The following is a 20,459-nucleotide window of genomic DNA, read 5'->3' as shown; positions in this document are numbered from 1 at the left end:
GAGGCTCACCCTTCTGGACACTGCATATGCAATCTACGGGGAAGTTTTTGCCGGCAGGGACAGAGGCCCGTTATTTGGAAGTGCATCTGTCGTTGCCTATATGTAAGGCTTTGACGGTTTGAGGAGAGGGAGATGTCAAAATGTTGAGATGATGTGTGATGGACGGACGGCGGACTGTTTGGCTTTGAAGTGGCTTTGAAGCTTCGGCTTCATCGCTTGAGGGCGGGTTGTATGTATGGGAAATGCTAAGATTGTGTCAGTCGACCAGAGACGGAGACTGGAAAATAGCGATTCTAGTTTCCTTGCGACCGATCTCCGTGGACTGACGGACCCCTGTGGCAGACAGGATTCATCTTCTTCAAAATGAAAGGAGAAAAGGCGTGGGGGAGGGGGGGTCGCCCGATGATGGACCGACCTCCTTTCCTTGAGGCCATACTTTCCGAGGCGTAGCCATGGCTTTACTTGTATGGACATGAGTTGACAACTTGCACTTCAAGGCCCGAGAAGTAAGCAAGATCATCTTAGCCCCGATGGCCTTGCTCAGTATTTTAATGATTGCAAGCAGCCAGAATTTATTCATCTGATATTCCGCCCCTCTATGCCACCAATGCAACCTCCATCGCTTGAGTTGTAACTAAAGTTAAGAAAAAACACCCCTGTTTATGATTTCCGTTTCGCCGTCATTTATAAGTTTACTCCCTGCTGCGGTCCAAAAAGGGTCGAGGTTGGAGGTTCCCTACCCTCTGCTCTCTGCTGACTCATCTCATCTCATCTCATCTAAGACACATCGCCTACTACTACGTTGAAGCGTAGAACAAGACAAGACGTGGTAGACGGACGACTTGTCGAGGCAGAGGAAGAGAGAACGAGGGAGCTTCCATCCCAAAGCAGCCCCCTTCCCCCCGCCCGTCTATTTCTTCTTCGACCCTCCCGCTCCTTCCGCTGCCTTCTTGGCCTCAGCTACAGACGGATCGTCAGCGTGCCACGTTCAAATCATATCCATTCATTTTCCAGCCCTCGGCCGTTCTCAGGGCCGCCTTCTGCCAATCTCATTCCCGCGCAGCCCTCGGGATCGATGATGAACGACCCGGAGTTCGATTCCCGGCTACGCAGCGCGCGGCCTCAACGACACATGAAAAGGGGCGACCCAGCCGGTCACAAGTGACGTTGAGCTCTTCCCCTCCTCCTCCTCTCTCTCTCCCGCGGTTTCCCTCACTCAAAATCGAAAGGCGGCCGTGAAAGAGGGCGACTAGATGGTGAAATTGAGGGTGACTCACCGGCAGCCTGCTTCTGCCGCATAATCTCAGCGGCAGACTCCTTTGCGCGCTGCATCTCGGTACCGCTCATGGTGTTTCCCTTTTTCTGAACAAGAAAAAAGAAGTCAGTATTTTGCTTGTTCAATCCCAAATCGGATCAAAAAAGGTCCAGAGGGACATATCAAATGCTCTGCGTGCAAAGGTCCCTGTCTCTCGCGCTTGCAGACACCCGCCAAAACAAGCCCCCCCCCCCACCCCCCCTTTTTTTTTAATGAGCGAACTCAAGCCTCATGAGCGGCCCCTTCTGGTGCATGTTCACTCCGCACTTTCAAGACCATCCGTACGCGGCGGAGAAATGCGATTCAAACGTTGCGAGGTGAATATATGGCGATCCCACCAGGAGCAAGTAAGCTGAGAGTGGGTGGGAGTGGCCGCTGTGAAAACAACGGGAAAATCTCACCTGAGATGCGGCCTTCTTCTGGGCAGCCTCACGGGCCTTGTCGCGCTGGTTGCCACGGGTCATTTTTCAGGTGTCGGTGGGATGTACTTGGTGTTGATCGGAAGCAGGGACCAAAAAGTCGAGGTGCGAGCTCGGGAGACGATTGCGATAATCGCAGGCGTGGAGGTTTCCGCAATTACGTTGGTGTGAGGTTGGGTTGTCAGACGAGGGAGAGAAAAAGTAAAAGAGGACCCACGCTGGTGAGAAAGGAGGCTGAGAGAGTGGAAGGTTTATAGAAAAATTGCGCGCCCGCCTGCCAGCCGGCGACCGCGACCGCGAGGTTTGCGGCTTGCCCCCAGCTCGCTCACTCACTCTATGAACAACCTTACCTTAGGTACCTTAGGTAGGTAGGTGGGCCAGGTGTTCGGCAACAGCGTGCCCTGGAGAAGGAGTGGACACGACCAATCAGAGGCTGTCGTTTCAACTCTCGGTCGCTTCACATGCTCCATCCGATCGCTGGCCTCCCCGAGTCCCTCTTCCATTGTCGCACATCGCGCCTCTGATGCTGCCCAACCAGTGGCCGCAGCGTCCCATTCAACGGAGCATTCACTTCAAGGTGTGATCCAATTTTAGCAACACCAATTTTTGGCGGTGAATCTGTAGCACACATCACGAGGCGCCGGGAGACTCTGTACAACCCTGAGTCAAGATAATTGTCTTGAATTATCTGCCTAGTTACATGCGCGCGGTCGTAGGGTGGGTGTCGTGGGCATTTGCTGAAAAGCGTAAGCAGATCGAGCCAAATCCTCACGAAACGCATCTTATCCTCCGCCGGCCAGAAAAAGCAAAAAGCAACGCCGAATTTTCATCCCTAGAGTTCTCTCTTACACGCACAAGAAACCGTTCTCCAATCTGCAGAAGGTCAAATCGAATCTGTTCCAGAAACCCCCAAAATGTGAGAGCCCATGGCCCCTGAATGAATACCCCCGTCTTGTCCATATTGTATCCTCCCATTCGGATAAGCAATGGAAGGATGTGTGGGTGTCATGCTAGGCGGTCCATGTCGGAAGTGCAAAATGATGTGCCTACCGCATGCGAGAAAACAGAAACGAAAGAAGAAGAAGAAACTGCCTCCGATGCTGTCGTGTCCCACTGTTGGCCCCTATGCAATGCGTGCGCAATCAGGCATCTCCTGTATAATCTTGTTGGACCGCTTCTCTGGTAACAGAAACGCTCGTATGTAGGTTCGCAACGCTAAGGAGGCTCATAGTACACCTAAAAGCCATTGCTCGTAAGGGAAGAAATTGAAGTCTTCCTGAAATCGTCGCGCGTCTCATGATCAGCTTCGTGACTGGCATTTCGTTGAAGGAATCAAGCCCATGATGTTGTTGCCGTGAGTATGATCCAATCATGATCCCAGTGACCTGTTGATTCCCCTGGCAAACGAGCGTCGAGAATGGAAAGAAGGAATGGAAAGTAGATAACCGCGGTGAAAAACAAAAGAAACGCGAAGGTAAAGGAAAGCGTTCGTCTATGTCGATGTTCGCATCGAATCAAGTACAAGCCTATTGAAGGCTCCGTCCGATCTGGTGACGGCTGCCGAGAAGCAGAATGCGATTCTTGTGTCTGCGCTGCAAATGCCGAAGGGGGGGTGGAAGGCACCGTTGCGCTGCCTGAATCCATAGTGTACACACAAAGCAGGCCTTGCAACCAGATGCAAGGACCGCCGTGCCCGACGGATGAAGAGGTTGGGTGAATTGCGATGTTGTTTGTTGGTCGGAAGATGATTTGTGGTGATTGCACAGACAGGGGAAAGGAAAAAGATCGTCAAGTCGTTGCTGCGTAGCCGCCGTGCTGTGTCGAAAGAAAACCGTTACGCGGAAAGCATCATGCCACCATTATGTTCGTTGTCGAAGCCCGGACCACATTCCGTACCATTAGAAATGAATCTGTATGGGCTGAAATGGTCGACAACGTGCCGAATACAATTACAGCCACTGGGACTCGCCGGTAACAGCGTCAGCAGGGGCGCCACCGTTGGTGCGCTGCTGGCCATTGAAGCCGAACTGCTGGACGCGCTGGTTCTGGGGAGCGGGGGGTGGAACAGTGACGCTGTTGGCCGTGGGATAGTTGGCCTGGTTGCCGCGTGGAGCCATGCCACCGCCGTTGAGACCGCCATTCAGACCGTTGCCAAAGGCACCGCCAGGGGCAATGATGGAGGTATTGTTAGACATGGCGCGGTTGTGGCCTGGGCGCAGGGGAATCTGGCCCTGGCTGGGGTCCGCAGGAGTGACCTGACCGCTCGAGGTGGCACTGCCACGACCCTCAAAGGCCTGGATCTTGGCCTGAATGCGGCGACCATATGGGGTGGACCGAATGGAAGGCAAGATGGGGCGGATGGCGTCCACCAGGCGGTACTTGCTTGCAGGAGGCGCGTACTCGAGGGCGGTCTGAATGACGTAGTTGGCATACGAGTCGCGGAGGAGTCTCTCGATCTCGCCGGGGTTCAAAAGCTCATCGACAATCATTTCGCGAGAAGGCTCCTGGGAGCAGCGCAGGCACTTCTCGATGACGTTGGAGCTGAACTTGTGGCGGGACAGCTGGCCGATGCGGTTTTGGAACATGCGTACAATAGGCTCGGTGAAGGAAGGTTCGTTCAGGTCGATGATGTACTGTACGACGTAGTTGCCGAAGGGGTCCTGCACAAGGATTGGGGCATGCTCGGTGATCTTCGCAATCAACCAAACCTTTTGCTCTCCAGAAGCGTGGTCAATGCAGCGCTGGAGAACGCAGCAACCATGGCGGTGAGTGCCAACGTCAACGCAGTTGGTGCCAACGGCGTCGAAGATGAACTGCGCATCCTGAGCGCTGAGCTTGTTGAGACACTTCTGGATGACGTGGTTGCCGTTGAGGTCCTGGATGAGCTCAACAACCTGGTAGCGAAGAGCATTGATGATCATCTCAATCTGAGTCGGAGTCGTAACGAATTCAATCATCTTCTGAAGAGCGCGGGTGCCATGCTGGTTGAGCGCAATGCGGACCATGTCAACGGCGGCATTCTGAATGAGCACAGTACGCTCATCATCGTTGCAGTACTCCAGCAGCTTCTGGCATAGGTAGTTGCCAAAAGGATCAGTCATGAGCTCGATGACGTGCTGGTTAGTTTCAAGCCAGATCATGTGGACCTGCTCCGGGTTGCGCTCCTCGAGCTTCTTTTGCAGATAGCGGCAGCCGTGCTGGTCCTTGCAGAGGTCATAGATCTGGCCACCAACGTTCTCGAGGGCGAGGCCGTTGTAGCGCGACATGGCTAGAGAGATGTTAGTGCTGGGGACTCATCATGGGATTGATTCACTCGTTTACCTTCATTGTCCATCTGGCGGCGATGTTGAATGACACGAGCCTGGCTGTCACGGGGTTGAGGCTGAGGGTTGTACAGAGCACCATAACCGGCGTAGTTCTGAGCAGGGTACATGTTGGTGCCATTGAGGTTCATGTTCTGCATGCTCATAGCCAAGAGGGGGACGCCATAGGGACCAGAGGCGGGAGGAGGGCCATTGTTGGTGGGCGAGACGTAGCCGCTCGGGTAGAACCCGCCGTAGCCACTGTTCGGACCGGCAGTGGCGGTACCGTTGGGATTCTGGGTACCTTGGGAGGTGTGTGGGAAGCCCTGACCCTGGGCTCCAGGACCGAAAGGAGCCGCGCTGGCCTGAAGGGCGGACTGGATGGAGTGATAGGGACCAGCCTGCTCCCGAGGACCGCCCATGTTGTTGTCATTGGACAGCTCACGGCTGTGGCGACCGGGAACAGCGCCAGCAGGAATGCGACCGATGCTGGCGTTGTGGTTGTGGAAATGTTGCTGGGCGTGGTTGTTCGTGACAGGGCCGCCGTTAGTGGTGCTCTTGACGGTAGGCACGTCGTTGGCAGAGAAGGAGCTCTGCAACTTGGGAGGAGTAGCCATGATGTGGTTACCGGGGTGGTTGCCGGGAGGCGAGACAATAGATGCCTGGTTGTCGGAGGGAGCGTCCGGGAAGAACTTCAAGTCGAGCGAGTGGCGGACTGAAGAGCGCTTGCCGATTTCTCCAGAAGACGAAGCTCCGTTGAGCGAAGACGTGTTGATAGCAGACAAGCTCTGTTGGGTTCGATGACGGTTAATATTGCCCCAACCATTCGAGGACGGCGCGTCAGGGGCGGGCGAGGGGGAGAGGGCAAGGTCAAGGGCAGCGGAAGATGCAGAGAGCTATACGACGCAAACAATTGTCAACAGTTGAACGGAGGCTGACAAGTCGAAGGTTTGTGTCGACAGATATCCTGCAGAACTCTGACCTTGGTGGAAAGGTAGGAAGGAGCGGGCGGTAAACGGACAGGAAGTGAGTGGGTTGAGGAGTTTTTTCTTGTCTTTTTCGCTCGCTTTCACAAGCGAACCGCAAAGGAAACGAAAACAAGAGAGGAAAAGAGGCGGAAGCAAATTTTGACCAAGGTGCGCGGGGTGAATTGAGAGGTGAAGTTGAAGCAAGGTGCGGCTGCAGCCGGCGCGGTTGCGTGCGGCTCGCACCTTCCCGCCTGCGAGGTTCGGGACGTGGCACTTCACCAGCCATGGACAAAATAAACATGTGGGCTTTTTCTGCTGAGCTGGCAGAGAAACCATGGGCACCGGCTTGCTCATGCGTCGGATGAGAGGGTGAAATAGGTGTTGGACAGGAAAATGGAGGCATGATGTAAAGGTAAAAAGATAGATTGCGCAAACTTACCATTTGATCGTTTTGGCGAACCAGAGTCGGGAAGTTGTCGTCGCCATTGCCCTGGCCGTACTTATTGTCGCCAGAAGCGTCCTCCTCGCCAAAGAGGAAGCGAGCAGTGCCGGTCTGGTCGAGGTCGGCGCCGTAGAGACCAGTGCGAGAGCGCGTGACCGGCATCGAGTAGCGGTTGTAACTGCCGGGGGAAATTCCAGTGTTAGCCATCGCCCAGGTCGGTGGAGGTTTGCTTGCTGTGTTGTAAGTATGTTTGCTTTCTCTTCTTGGGCAAGTCTTAGGTTGTCGTTTGGTTGGTTTTGAGAAGAAACGAAACGACGGATGCTGGTAGGGAAAAAAAAAGAAGGCCTTATTATTGTTCGGTGGTGGAATTGAATCAAGCCGTGGAAGGCCGTGTAAACGTTCGTTTGAAAGAGGCTCTTGGGAGGCAAGTGCGGTTCGTGAGGATTGGAACAAAGGTATTGGAACGATGCCGAAGTGTGATATTGAGACGTGTGAACAAGTGCGTGATGTTCTGCGGTGTAACTCAAAGGCTAAGTTACTGTTGTTGGCGGAGAGATGCGTGAGAGTGCAGCGTTAAGTGTGTGTTTTGAGGTTGGTGTGGACTGGTCAAGGTCGAGGTCAAGGTCGAGGTCGAGGTCAAGGTTGAGAGGCAGGAGTGGCTGCTGCTCGATACGCCTTTTTGTTGACATGGGTTGAGAACCCAGAAAATCTCTTAAGCAATCCAAGGAAGGAGCCCATCTCGTTGCAGGACCTTCCCAAGGCAAAGCTCGTTTCTCAAAAATGCGCAGAGCCCTGCCATTCGTTTCTTTCGTTGAGGAACAATACCTTACCAGCTTGACCAAACAACTTTACCAACCTTTTGCTGTGTCTTGATACTCACCCGAGACTTGTCCAAAAAGCAAACATACTGGTCACACTGCATAGATCAGGGCACTTACGCATTGGAAGATCGGTGGCTAGTCGGATCTTGGCGGACAGCCTCCTCCTTCTCATCCTCATCACTGTTTCTGCGAGACCCAGGCACAGATCGGGACGGCAGGTGGTCGTCAAAGGTGAAGCGTGACTGCATCACCGTGGAGTGCGGCGAAGTGAGCTGCGAGCCCGAACGCCCAGGGCGGTTGAAGAGGCCAGGCGGCGAGGTCAAGCTCGAAGTCGAGTACCGATTAGGGCGCGAGAACATCGTGGGGAAGCCGGACGATTCGTGATATTCGGGGGGCGTCGTGGGCTCCGACTGGTGGCCCTGGCGAAGGTCGTCTTGCATTTTGGCGAGCTCCATCTCCTCGCGGCGCTGTGCCTGCTCCAGTTTCTGCATCTCCATTTCGAAACGACGCCTCTGCTCGCGCAGTCTCTCATATTCGATCTTTTTCTTCTCAATCTGGTCCCAGCAGTCAATACACACTCTTCGTCACTGTGGAGTTCGACATTGCAGAGTCGGCAGGCATCGATGATCCTCTCGCCATCAAGGTCCGACAGCGGGACGGTGGAAGCCCACATACCAATTGAACTTTGTGGAAAGTCTGGACAACACAATGTCAGTCGCATTCTTGCAGAAAAGAGCGCCATGGCAGAAGGAGTGCTGAGCGTGGAACGCATTCCAGCGTGGATAAGAAACGTACGTTGTTATAATCAGGGCCACCGAGATCAGGGCCGCGCTGGCCGGTAATTGAAGACAGAGTTGGTACACGCCCGGAATCCGTGGTGAAGCGACGGGGAAGGGCACCTCGCCCATCATGGGCCTGAACGGGCTGCGGGAGGCGGTTGCCGTTCCGCGGAGGTGAGACAAGTGTGTTCATCGTGGATTCGTTACGGGGCGACTGTTGAGATCGGAAGCGCAGCTCGTCCATAGTTCGGCTTAATTCAACAATTCGTACACGGCGCAAAGGGGCCGAAGGGCTGTGGGTTTCTATATACTATTGGCATCAACCAAGGCCGGCGGTCAGCGACAAGAACATGAAGGGGTGTTTGGTTTTGCAGAAAGCAGCGGCGGCAGCATCAAAGACTGCGGTCGGTCGGGTTGCGTGCGACGGCCATGGCGACAAGAAATAGCAGAACAGAGCGAGAGTTTCGTGACTTTAGAAACAAGGGAATTAAATTGGAGGCGGGGTGCGGAACTGGCGAAGTCGGGTGGTGCTGGTCCGGGGGTTCGCTCGCTCTTGGGTGTGGTCTTGGTCCTGGCCTTCTCCAAATGCGGGCGGCAGTGGGTGAAGCACTGAAGAGACAAGGAGAATGATCGCAGTGGAAGCATGGCAGCAGCTGAAGCTGGGTAGCGTGAGACTCAAATGTCTCGCCCTGCAACTCCTGTCTCTTCTTGGGCCTCCAGATCGCAAACCGAAACCGTCATTGCCGTTGTCGCTGCCTCTTCAGCTTCTACCGAGCACCCCTACCTCTTTTCCCCCTTTGCGTTCGGTCTGACATCCTGCGTTGCGATGTACTGCTTTTGGGTGTTGGGGAAGCCTTTGGGCGTGCGTTGTGATGTCCAACGGAGTTGACTCGCTGGTTTGGCGGCACAAGGACACCAGGGGCGGCCGAAAGTAAAGTTTCCTCCCCGCCTCTCTCTCTCTCTGTCTGTATATGTGTGTATGTGCGGTATGCGATGTGTTTCTTGCCGCCATGGCGCAGTTGCTCCTTCAATCGCGAAGCTCTACCACGCGTCGACGTGGGTGTGATACGGCGACCGAGCAAGGACAAAGAGAACAAAAGAACTGGAAACGTACCTGTTTATTCCCGTGGTGGTCTTCCCCAGTGCAGTACAGAGTATACACTCAGACAAAATCTCACACGTCGCGCCCCGGAGAGCCAGGAGCGACAGAATGGAGAGGTTTTTGGAATACACGGACACACGAGATGGTGTACAGAAAGAGAACTGGGTAGGAAACCGACGACCAACGTGGGGAGAAACGAAAAGAGCAGGTTCGGAGCATAAGAAGGTAATGTAGCGATTTTCAGGTGTGGGAGACAAGCACGGTTGAGAGGGCGTGGCAGGCCAGCCGGCGGCCCAAGATACCCCTGCGCCATCGACGGGGGAACCCAGTCTAACGGGTGCCACATCGAGAGAGGAACCGCAGAGAGGAACCACCGCATCTCACTCGCTAACCAGACCTGCCAGGGCGGCTTTGCAAGTCGGGGTGGTGGTTTAGTTTGGTACCCAAAGGACCCTGGCAAGATCACGAAGGATACTGCGTATTACTCCGCACCGTGGGTAGCTATCGTACGGAGACTCAAGTGACGAGAAAGGGCCCTCGTGAGTCGTCCCTCTCTCTTTCCGCTCAGAGACTGGCCAGAAGTCAAGGGAGACAAAGTACCCTGCGCCGTATTGCGTTACCACACCTTGCCCTGTCCTTGTCAGGGTTGCGCCCAGTCCTTTTCGCGCCGTACCTGGCCAGGTCGGGAGGAGAGTTGCGGGTACTAAGAGCAGGTACAAGGTCTGGATAGCAACAAGCCTGCACTGTATGTACCTTTAGTAAGGTAGGTAGGGTAGCCGCGGTGGTGCGTGTACATGTGGTTGATGCTCGACAGGAGTGGGAGGTGGCGGTGGTGGTGTCCTCTGAGTCTGACGCAGCACAGCTTGGGCTTTCTTTCGCATTTCCTGTCCATGGATTTCCGAAAGAGAGCAAAACGGCCAGTGGGAGGCGAGGGCCGCCGCTCCTATGAACCCTGTTCAAAACCTTCCCGCACCGAACAGCAGCGGCAGACTGAAGGGCGAGTCCGCAGATGTGGTTGCACTCTTGATTCTCGGATACCTTTCAGGTACTCAAACAATCGAGCCTGGCCCTGGCCGCCATTATCGTCTTGACTTTGCGAGGTTGTGATCAAGTAGTGGCTAGCAGTAGTGGGACTACCACAAAGCGGCAGACGTCGTCCTTGAATTGGCAGTTGTTGTTGCTGCTGCTGCTGCTGCAACATATCGCCTCGTCTCTCCTGCCGTCGATATCTCGTGGCTTATTCGTCCGCGTCTGACTTCATTTCCTCTCATCTCGTGGCATACATGGAGCGAGCATTTCAGACACATTGTCCAAATACACACCCCTCCGATCCCCTCACTGTGTCTCTTACTCTCTCTTTACCCCCTCCTCTTCCCCTCCTCCTTTGGTGAGGGGCTGGTGCACTAATAGCCATAGAAACCGCCTAGTCTAGCAGGTCGGAGGTCGTCCGTACTAGTCCCAGTTGACCGACCATCTTGTTCCGCTTTCCTGTCAGGGGCTGTCTCGCGCGGGTGTACATTGTATGTAGCACGGTGCGAATGGTCCACTACCTACGCTTGTCAAGGTTGCGCGAGCGTTGACGACAGAAATGACTGTTGCCAGTGCATCGGAAACTCTATCTCGGTCTGACAGGAGGCCCGAGATCCCCTATTGCCCATTGTGCAAAGTCTGTCAAGCCCTGTAGCGGGAAGTTCCCACGTTGCTCTGAGTCTCGGGCAGGATGGCCACCGCCTTGTCTCGTTTCCTTGCTTAACTTTTGTCGAATTGCCAATCTGCCAAGAAGGGCTCGGTGCTTTGGGAATCACCTTGTACGTGATTTGTTCTCGCGCTGGCTGCGAGGCAAGCTCCGAACCAAGGACCTGCATGCTTCCCCAAGCGGTGAAGCGGCAGCCTGTGCTGTGGGTTGTCAAATATGTACATAGCTTTGTTTCTGTCGACAAGCCTGGCGACAGTCTGTGCCGCGCACTGCCTGCGTTGCATCGCTTTTCGGGACTTGGATAACCCTGTGCGACAGCGACGTGCTTTCCCCAGATCGAACGAGTACGTCCAAAAGATCTGGACATTAATGCCAACCGTCACACCGTTGCGTTGCCCGCGAGCTTAATTGACAACAGACTTTGCTTCTCGCAACGGGTTTCGTTAATGAGGCGTTGGCTCGAGGTATCCGTAGACAAGGACTCTGATGACACGTCTGTGCCATGGTCGTCGAGGATCGGCTCAACTGAGTAGACAGACAAGGGCTGTTCGCCAACGAGCAGGATAGGATGTGCACATGGGTTACGTAGAGCATCGACTCTTATTTGGTCACCCAAGCCACCCAGGCCCTGCCGTTGCGGGCCTGCCCAAACGACAAATCGCTTGTCAATGGGGAGCTCCGTTCGCCGTTGATGCCGATTAGCCCCCTCATCGTCAGAAGCGAAGAGGCTCATTATCCGGGCCAGCATCAAGCCCTCTCGACTTTGAAGGACCCAGCGACGCTGCTCGTGTGGATGATTCCTAGTTTGCGGTGAATTCCCTCTTGAGACAAGTGGCCGCCATTGGTCCACCCTGCAGCGATGGTTCTCCTTGAAAGTGCTGATATCCGTGGCGTTTTCATCGTGTGAGTGCATACAGCGTACAAGCCGACAGAAATGGGTTGCAACCCAGCGTCGGTGAATCGCTGAACGGGGCTTTGGAAGATTGCTCGATGTTGAGTATCAGGTCCATCCTTGCCCTGCGTCTCTGTCGCTCCAAAGAGTTCCACATCATTTTTTCTTCTTTTTTTCTTCGCAAGCCGCTGGCGGGGAGACAGGGTCTTCCCGAATTGAGGGTCTCCTGGCTAAGAGTGGCTTGGCTAGACAGCGCGCGAAACCCCCGTGGCTTGTGAGTTTGTACGGATTTTTGCACAGTAAGACGAGGGAAGCTCTGTGTGGAGAGGACACTGCGACATTCTCCCAGCTCGGTATTCCGAGCACACAAGGGGATGAATGCCTTGCAGCTTCATACAGGATGCATGTCAATTCGCCTAAAAAGAGCCAACGTGTGCGTGCCTTAGGGCTGCGGCTTGGGTACGGTTATGGACGCCGTCTTTCCCTGCAAGTGAGGTGAGGAGACGAACGACGAGACGAGCCAGGCGTAGCTTTCCAGCCTCATCCTCAGCACACTTCCGACGAGAACGCACAGTTCAGAAACATGAGCGATGTGCCCCGCGATTCGGGCACAGCGACGCAGTGCCTAGGTGGCAGGCCTTTTCCTGTTGGCGCCGCATCTTGGACCGGTGCTGGTGGGCTGGTGAGGGTCTCGAAGTGACTTGCATCTTCCCACCTTCCAGGTGGTTTGCGAGGATCCATGCTCGGGGCAGAGGCTCCAGTCCTTCCTTCGTCATAAGGCAACTAGAGGGTTTCTGGAGAGGCGTGGAATGGCCCGCCCTGGTTGAAAAACGCGAAAATAGCAATCATGAAAATTGAATTGTTGGGCGGCAAGCATGGAATGTCGCAAGCTTCTACCGGCTCGGCTCTACACCGACTTTTAAGGCCCGCATTGAGTGGACTATCTGCGAGTCTGCGACAAAGTAGGCGTGGGCAGCGGCATTGGCGTGGAGAGTGACAAAAACTCTAGGCTCGGGACCTCAGTGACTTGTCAGGCGGGCCTTTGAAGGAGACTTCGACAGGTATCAGCATTGTACCTTGGCAGCGGGGGAGGTCTCAGGATGGCAGACGACGTTCTGACTCTGGCTGTCGTCCCATGTCATTTGCAGGATGCTTGGTGACGGACCCTGGTAGACACTAGGTACTACCCACTACGTAGACAGACGACGGGCTAGAATTCTGCATGGTCTTCCATCTGCCATATCCTGCGCTAGCCCGAGGGAAGTCGGCTCGACGATCAACTAGTTCGGATATTCCCTCGCCACCCCTTTTTTCGATTGCCATTCTGGCACCGACCCCATGTCACCCACGAAAGGTTCCATCGGGCAAAGGCGGCAAAGCCTTGGCTCTCGCTCCTCTGTGTTGCGATACCATACACTAGTAGGAGGGGTTCTCCGACAACAAAGTGGTTGGACCCTCGATCGGCCGCAATCTTCGGGGCCGCAGGTCGTGACTCGCGGGGTCGACATGTTGCATCATAGTTGACAAGCTTCGCCCTCGGCTTGGAGGTTGAATGCCTTTGTGTGTATCCAGGCCAACCATAACGATGGCAGAGCCCAAGTTACGCCACAACAAACGGTTTCAGGGGACGATGAGAAGCGGCAAAGGGAGAGTCGATAAGTACCGTTACGTTTTCTCTTGATCGACTGTGCGTCCTTGGAAGTGGCATTCATGATAGCTCTCCGGTTGGGTGGGCATGTGCTAAGGTACATCCAATCTGTGTCATTGTATCGCGGGGCAGCTTCACCACCTAACCGATCGGGGTCCGGTATCTGGAGTCAAGGAGGGGCAGTTGCAGTTGATGGGATGCGACTTGGCTTGCCACAGTATATCCTCTGCCAACGCAACATGCAGACGCCGCCGCCGCCGCCGCCGCATCGCCTGCTGCGGGTCGTACAAAGGTGAACCCTGCGCGGAGCAGTCTGATCCCATGCAAGTGTGACGACAGAACGTGAGACGGTAAAGTGATTATGGATATGAGCAGCGAAAGACTCGTCGTCGGAAGCCCTAGAGGCAATCCTAGTGATGTCCATCCAACTAGGCAGTGTTGTGGACTGTTTCCGCGTCTGAACAATATCCGAAGGGGCTGTTGCAGAATAAGATGACGAAGCAATGCAATCCCGGTCTGTTTTCTGAGGTCGGTTGTGTAAGTAATGCAGTCGTGTTCCCAGAGGCCCAGGCCGTTGGAAAGGAGGCTTTCGTCGTCTGTTGCGAAGAGGGGTAAAGTATGAGGTACGGATACCTTGGAGAGAAAAGATGGTGAAGGGAGGGGCTGCAGCAGACGACAAGGCACCCACAGGCCCTCTTCCCCCTGTCTTGTCCAGGCGTGGCTTCCCACACCCTAAAGTGGTGACCTGGAACGGCCACGACCCCCACTTGTCGACCACTTGAGGAAAGTGTCCGGAGTCCCTGGTAAACCTAACTTGACTTTGGAAGCAGTCGCGGCACTGCTTCTCAGCCATTTGTATCTGGACTCGCAGTTGCATTTCCCCACTGGCATATGGTAGGTACTGACATGAGAGTGCTGAATGAGTTGCTCTCTTTCTATCCACTTCTTTTAACCATGGGACAGCCATTGGAAACCCAAGCACGGGTTATTATGCGTATTAATGGTCCCTGACATTGAGTGTGCTGCACAACGTACGAGGCGGGCCCAAAGCCCTGGGTTTGGGCACCCGTCAACGTATACCTTGGTCTACCTTAGCTGAGAGACTGAACCCACAGATGGAATGACCACGACCTGATCGGCCATTGATTCAACAAGTCGCGCCGAAGCCATCGTGCCACTCGAGAATCATTTTCTTGATAAAAAAGTAGGCCTTGCAAACTACCTTTCACCATGTGGATGCCCAAATCGAATGAGCGCCGTCAACTAATTAGTCAAAGAACTACCTTAGGCCCGTCAGCAGGATGAGGTTGGGATGAACTGCGGCCTATGTCTTAACCTTAAGGCACACTAGATAAGTAAGTAAGGCAAGGTAAGGTAGGGCAAAGTGGACAACGCATAACAGAGCATGCTGTGAGCCGAGCTGACACAGCTCGGCGTGGCTCACCGAGGTAAATCTCGGTGTGCCCCCGCCGGCCTTGTCGTCGCCGTCCCAAGTCCACCATGCTTACTAAGACGTTTGACTACACACCTTATGTCCGTCAGCGCAAAGGTGGGGCAGCTGTCAGCAGCCGGCTCCGCGGGGCCAAACTTTTCTGCTGCCCGGCACCTGCCTCAAACTCGCGATGTGACTCGACCGCCTGCATCTCAAAAATCTGCAGTAGACCTTTCTTCCGCCCTGCCGCCGCACCCAACAACACATGATGATTGCAGGCGGAACACGGTGACCAAAATGCAGGACGACGGCTTCGAGGCTCTATTGGAGCCCTTTTATAACGGAAAGAAGCTGACAGATCCTATCTCGACCAAGGAGGATAAATTCCAGCTCTTACCCGCCTTCCTCAAGGTGAAGGGCCTTGTCAAGCAGCATATTGACTCGTACAACTTCTTTGTTGAGAATGAAATCAAGGAAATTGTCCGCGCCAACCGCATTGTTCGAAGCGACGTGAACAGTTCATTCTGGCTTGAGTATGCCGCTATGCCTTGCCCTTTCTTTTTGCATGGACTAGGCTAACGCCCTCCCAGATTCACTGATATCAGAGTTGAGCGACCCAGTCGCGTCGACTTCAACGACATCAGAGCTCAAAATGAGGTTACACCAATGGAATGTCGTCTGCGCGACATGACCTACGCCGCACCCATCATGGTCGACATCGCCTATATCCGCGACAAATCCAAGATTGTGCGGAAGAATGTCCCGCTTGGTCGCCTTCCTGTCATGTTGAAAAGTTCCATCTGCAGACTCGGTGGAGCCAACAACGCAGAAATGTCGCGCATGAACGAGTGTCCTCTCGATCCTGGCGGTTATTTCATCATCAATGGCACGGAAAAGGTCATTCTTATCCAGGAGCAGCTCAGTAAGAACCGTGTCATTGTCGAAGCCGATGAGAAGAACAGCGTCATCACGGCGTCTGTTACCAGTTCGACTCACGAGCGCAAGTCCAAGACGTACGTGACGCTCAAGAAGGACCGGATTCTTCTCACTGCCAATATTTTGGTGGAAGGCATCCCGATTGTAATCATCTTGAAGGCGTTGGGGGGCCTGTCGGACTACGAAATCATGCAACTCGTTGCCGGTGACAACGGAAAATATCAAGACGAATTCCTCATTCAATTCGAGGAAGCTACCAAGGTCGGCGTCTACACGCAACAGCAAGCTTTGGAGTATATTGGTGCCAGGGTGAAGATGGGCAAAAGTAGGGTCCCCTTCGCTGCGCAAGTCCGACGAAACCACGTCGAAGAAGCCCTAGACGCCTTGGCAAACCTCATCATCGCTCACGTCCCTATTGAGGGCTTGGATTTTTATCCCAAGGCTGTCTATGTGGCCTTCATGACGCGGCGCGTACTAATGGCGCAAGCCGACCCGAGTCTTGTTGACGACCGCGATTTCGTCGGAAACAAGCGACTCGAGTTAGCTGGTCAGCTTCTCTCACTACTTTTTGAGGATTTGTTCAAGCAATTCTGTGGCAACGTCAAAAGCAGCATCGACAAGGTTTTGAAGAAAGACAACAGAGCTGTTCCTCTTGACGCCGTCAACATGATTAGCAATCACGCCAACATGATCGGCCAGGGCATCAATCGAGCTATTCAGACAGGAAATTGGACCGTTAAGCGTTTCAACATGAATCGAGCTGGTGTTACCCACGTTCTCAGTCGTCTCAGCTACATCAGCGCTCTCGGTATGATGACCCGAATCAGCTCGCAGTTTGAGAAGACTCGCAAAGTCAGTGGTCCTCGTGCTCTTCAACCGTCGCAATGGGGTATGCTTTGTACTTCGGATACACCCGAAGGTGAAGCCTGCGGTTTGGTCAAGAACTTGGCTCTCATGACGCATATTACTACCAACGTTGAGGAAGCGCCGGTGAAACGATGGGTCTTCACTCTTGACGCCGGTGTCGAGCCCATACGGAACTTCTCTGGCGGCGAAATGCACCGCGAGAGTTCATACGTCATTCACATAAACGGAACACCGTTTGCATTGACTAGATACCCGAAGCGGTTCGCCGGCAAGTTCAGAACGATGCGAAGGCGCGGCTGGATTTCTCCATTCGTCAGCATTCACATCAACAACCACTTTAACGCAGTCCACATCGCCACTGATGAGGGACGCATTTGTCGACCCTACATCATTGTCAAAAACGGCAAGCCCAAGATTAAGGAGGAACACCTGAGACTCTTGCAACTAGGCAAGGCTACATTCGATGACTTCTTAACCCACGGCATTGTCGAGTATCTTGATGTCAACGAAGAGAACGACACGCTAGTTGCTCTTTACGAGAAAGACGTCACGCCTCTCACCACCCACATGGAAATTGAACCTTTCACTGTTCTCGGAGCAGTTGCTGGACTCATCCCCTTCCCTCACCACAACCAATCTCCTCGAAACACCTACCAATGTGCCATGGGTAAACAAGCTATTGGCGCTATTGCATACAACCAATTCAATCGTATCGATACCTTACTATACACGCTTGTCTATCCGCAAAGACCCATGGTCATCTCCAAGACAATCCAGCTTGTCAATTACGACAAACTTCCAGCCGGACAAAACGCAACAGTCATCGTCATGTCATACTCGGGTTATGATATTGAGGACGCGTTAGTATTGAACAAGGCATCTTGCGATCGTGGTTTCGGACGTTGCCAAGTGTTCCGCAAGTACACGGCCGAATTGCAGAAGTATCCCAACGGCAGACGCGAACGCATCGGAGATCCAGTCAACGATGAGAATGGCAGGACAACCAAGCACGAGGCTTTGGACGATGATGGTCTGGCAATCGTAGGCTACAAGGTCAACTCGGGCGAAGTCATGATCAAGAAGGAAACACCTCTCGATACCGGATCGACCGGCATCGGTATGGATCGAGGACCAAGCGAGTTCCGAGACTCTTCCATCTCTTACAGAATTGCGGATCCCGCATACATTGACAAGGTTATGGTATCCCACACGGAGAGGGAAACGATGGTGGTCAAGGTCCAGACAAGGCAGACAAGAAGACCGGAACTTGGCGATAAGTTCTCCTCCCGCCACGGACAAAAGGGTGTTGTTGGAATCATCGTCGATCAGGAGGATCTGCCATTCTCGGATACGGGTCTAGTACCCGACATCATCATGAACCCTCACGGTTTCCCTTCTCGTATGACTGTTGGCAAGTTGCTTGAATGCTTGACTGGCAAGGCCTCGGTTCTGGATGGACGAAAAGACTACGGCTTTGGCGACGCCTTCCGCTCCCACCCCTTGGAACAGATGAGCGCTGCCTTGGTTGACCACGGTTTCTCTTGGGAAGGCAAAGACTACTTCACTTCGGGTATCACCGGTGAGCCTCTGGAAGCTTACATTTTCAACGGCCCCATCTACTACCAGCGCCTGAAGCACATGGTGCAGGACAAGATGCACTCTCGTTCTCGTGGCCCCAGGGCCATTCTCACACGCCAGCCGACGGAAGGTCGTTCCAGAGACGGTGGCCTCCGTCTGGGTGAGATGGAGCGCGATTGTTTGATCGCGTACGGAGCCTCTCAGCTGCTGCTTGAACGTCTCATGATCAGTTCCGACGGAACGCAGATCGACATTTGCCAGCAGTGCGGTTTGTTCGGTTACAAGGGTTACTGCCACACGTGCAAGAGCACCAGGGAGGTTACACAGATGACGATGCCTTACGCCGCCAAACTTTTGGTGCAGGAGCTCATCAGTATGAATGTTGGCGTGAGGTTGCAGCTCGCGGACGAGTTCCCTCATCCGAGATGATGAGATGGCGCGACATGTACGGTACCTGGAGTGCATCACGCGAGGCCCGGAATATTGGAGTTTTGACAAGGACGGCGCAGGTTCTAAAAAGCATATATAGCACACGAGGAATGTTGATATCAATCCAGATTCCACAAGCAATTGGACATATTTTCTGCACAGAACACACTAGGTACTTATAGAGCCCTGTACATTCTCGATTGAGGCACTCTGTAACTAAGGTAGGTAGGTAGGTAGGTAGGTAGGTACCTTACATTAGGTAAGGTTTTCAAAGACAGTCCAGCGTCCCCTCCGGCCCGGTATCAAAGTGGGGCTATATCCGGGCGGGCGGATCCTTCTCCGCACTACCGGTTACCCTAGGCTGGAGGTACCTGAACGATAGGAATTCCGAAGCTAGAGCTTCACCCCTGCGAATTTTGATCCGTCTTCTTGCCTGCAGCCCGCTGGTTCCTGACATCATCTTTTCCACCCGTCATCTTCGTGGTTTAGTCTTTCCCACTACATCCGACCACACGAAGCTTTGTCTTCCTCGCGCATTCTCCACCAATTTATGATTGCCCCTCTGCAGTATCCATGGCCACCTTGCGCCTCGCTACCTCCCCCAGCGCGCGGGCCGCTGCCACGTCGCCGCTGACTTCACAGCTGTGGCCCAGTGCCGCCGCCGTGAATACTTCCGCGAGCACGACGAACGCGCTTCCCGCCGCAACAGTAGCTGCCGCCGCCGCAGTGGCCGCGACAGCCTCAACGATGACGACAAAGCCGATACTCCCTCCTTTCCCGTCCGTCCTGGCGCATGCAAGAACGAAGCCCGTCGAGCCGCAGAACCGCTACTTCAACCCCTCCAACACAACCCTCTCCACCGGCGGCAGCCCCGGCAAGAAACCAGGCGACGAGAACAAGGCCACATTAGGAAAGAGTACGTCTTTCTAATCTACATGAACGAACCTTTCAAATCGTCTGGTACAATCAGGACTAACAGCAGCATCCGAATGAACAGCTCTGCGCATCCTCCAAGACCACCTACCCCGGGTCCTCCAGTCCCCGCTCCCGCAGGAGATTCTCGCCCCCAACATCTCTCTCCACCTCTTCCCGACGACGCACCCGCATCTCCCGACCGTCTCCGGCCGCGTCGCCTACACCGCTGCCCTCTGGACCTCGCCCATCGCCTGGAACCGCCTGCCGCTGGTCGGGAACGTCCGCCTGTCCATCATCTCGGAGCGTGTGACGAAGCAGCCCCTCCACTTTGCGCCTTTGCACCCCGGCGCGGTGCCGGAGCAGCTGGTTGTTAGGTGGTGCGCTACTGACAAGAAGAATGGTGGAGCCACGGCGGGATCTCCTTCGTCTGGGGCAACGGCGACGTCGGAACAAGGCGGCGTGAAGACGGAGGACGGCGGAGACAAGGCGTTTACGGGGCTTTTCGTGTTCCAGTTTGACGCCGAGGGCAGGATAGTAAGCCATACCATTGAAACGGTGCAAGAAGGTGGGGATTGGGAAAAGGGCGTCGGTGCCAAGGTCGTCGGGCTGACGGATTGGCTCCTTGGTGGGATGCGGAGGCAGGGAGACAGTCCTAGTCCTGCATTTGAGGGTCTCGACAAGGGCAAGCAGTAGGCTGCGTCTTTGTCGCTGCGTGAAGATTGCTTCACAGCAAGGCGTTTTTTGTTCATATTTCGGGCGAGTGGCGCAACGGAAACGGCGTTTGGATGCCGGGGCATACCAATTTCATCATTAGGCGGGCGGCATAGCAACCCTCTCCTCTATTCATATGTACAACAGCTGTATCATCAACCTAGAAAGAAATCCCACCTAATTAATCACCATACTCCAGAACCCCCC

The 20,459-nt window shown here is 54.3% G+C and overlaps 5 protein-coding genes across 5 annotated transcripts; 2 read left to right on the top strand and 3 right to left on the bottom strand.

Moving 5' to 3' along the window:
* Positions 1-910: 910 nt before the first annotated feature.
* Positions 911-1,779, bottom strand: CORC01_13061 (uncharacterized protein; the record flags this gene model as incomplete). The annotated part of the gene is made up of 3 exons (XM_022624679.1): positions 911-960; positions 1,278-1,362; positions 1,717-1,779. The coding sequence occupies 3 exons, from the start codon at positions 1,777-1,779 to the stop codon at positions 911-913; spliced, it is 198 nt and encodes a 65-aa protein (XP_022468797.1).
* Positions 1,780-3,683: 1,904 nt separating this feature from the next.
* Positions 3,684-6,653, bottom strand: CORC01_13060 (uncharacterized protein; the record flags this gene model as incomplete). Its single annotated transcript, XM_022624678.1, has 3 exons — positions 3,684-5,002; positions 5,056-5,932; positions 6,444-6,653. The coding sequence occupies 3 exons, from the start codon at positions 6,651-6,653 to the stop codon at positions 3,684-3,686; spliced, it is 2,406 nt and encodes an 801-aa protein (XP_022468796.1).
* A 727-nt stretch (positions 6,654-7,380) lies between these two features.
* On the bottom strand, positions 7,381-8,290 carry CORC01_13059 (pumilio domain-containing protein; the record flags this gene model as incomplete). Its single annotated transcript, XM_022624677.1, has 3 exons — positions 7,381-7,821; positions 7,943-7,963; positions 8,063-8,290. 3 exons carry the CDS (start codon positions 8,288-8,290, stop codon positions 7,381-7,383), a joined length of 690 nt encoding a protein of 229 aa, XP_022468795.1.
* Positions 8,291-15,113: 6,823 nt separating this feature from the next.
* Positions 15,114-18,626, top strand: CORC01_13058 (RNA polymerase Rpb2; the record flags this gene model as incomplete). Its single annotated transcript, XM_022624676.1, has 2 exons — positions 15,114-15,349; positions 15,407-18,626. The coding sequence occupies 2 exons, from the start codon at positions 15,114-15,116 to the stop codon at positions 18,624-18,626; spliced, it is 3,456 nt and encodes a 1,151-aa protein (XP_022468794.1).
* Positions 18,627-19,199: 573 nt separating this feature from the next.
* Positions 19,200-20,234, top strand: CORC01_13057 (uncharacterized protein; the record flags this gene model as incomplete). The annotated part of the gene is made up of 2 exons (XM_022624675.1): positions 19,200-19,542; positions 19,624-20,234. The coding sequence occupies 2 exons, from the start codon at positions 19,200-19,202 to the stop codon at positions 20,232-20,234; spliced, it is 954 nt and encodes a 317-aa protein (XP_022468793.1).
* Positions 20,235-20,459: the final 225 nt, after the last annotated feature.

This window comes from Colletotrichum orchidophilum (assembly GCF_001831195.1).
Source record: "Colletotrichum orchidophilum strain IMI 309357 chromosome Unknown Scaffold_176.1, whole genome shotgun sequence".
NCBI lineage: Eukaryota > Fungi > Ascomycota > Sordariomycetes > Glomerellales > Glomerellaceae > Colletotrichum > Colletotrichum orchidophilum.
The sequence above is the reverse complement of the archived record's forward strand: the minus strand, read 5'-3'. Positions and strand labels throughout refer to the sequence as shown.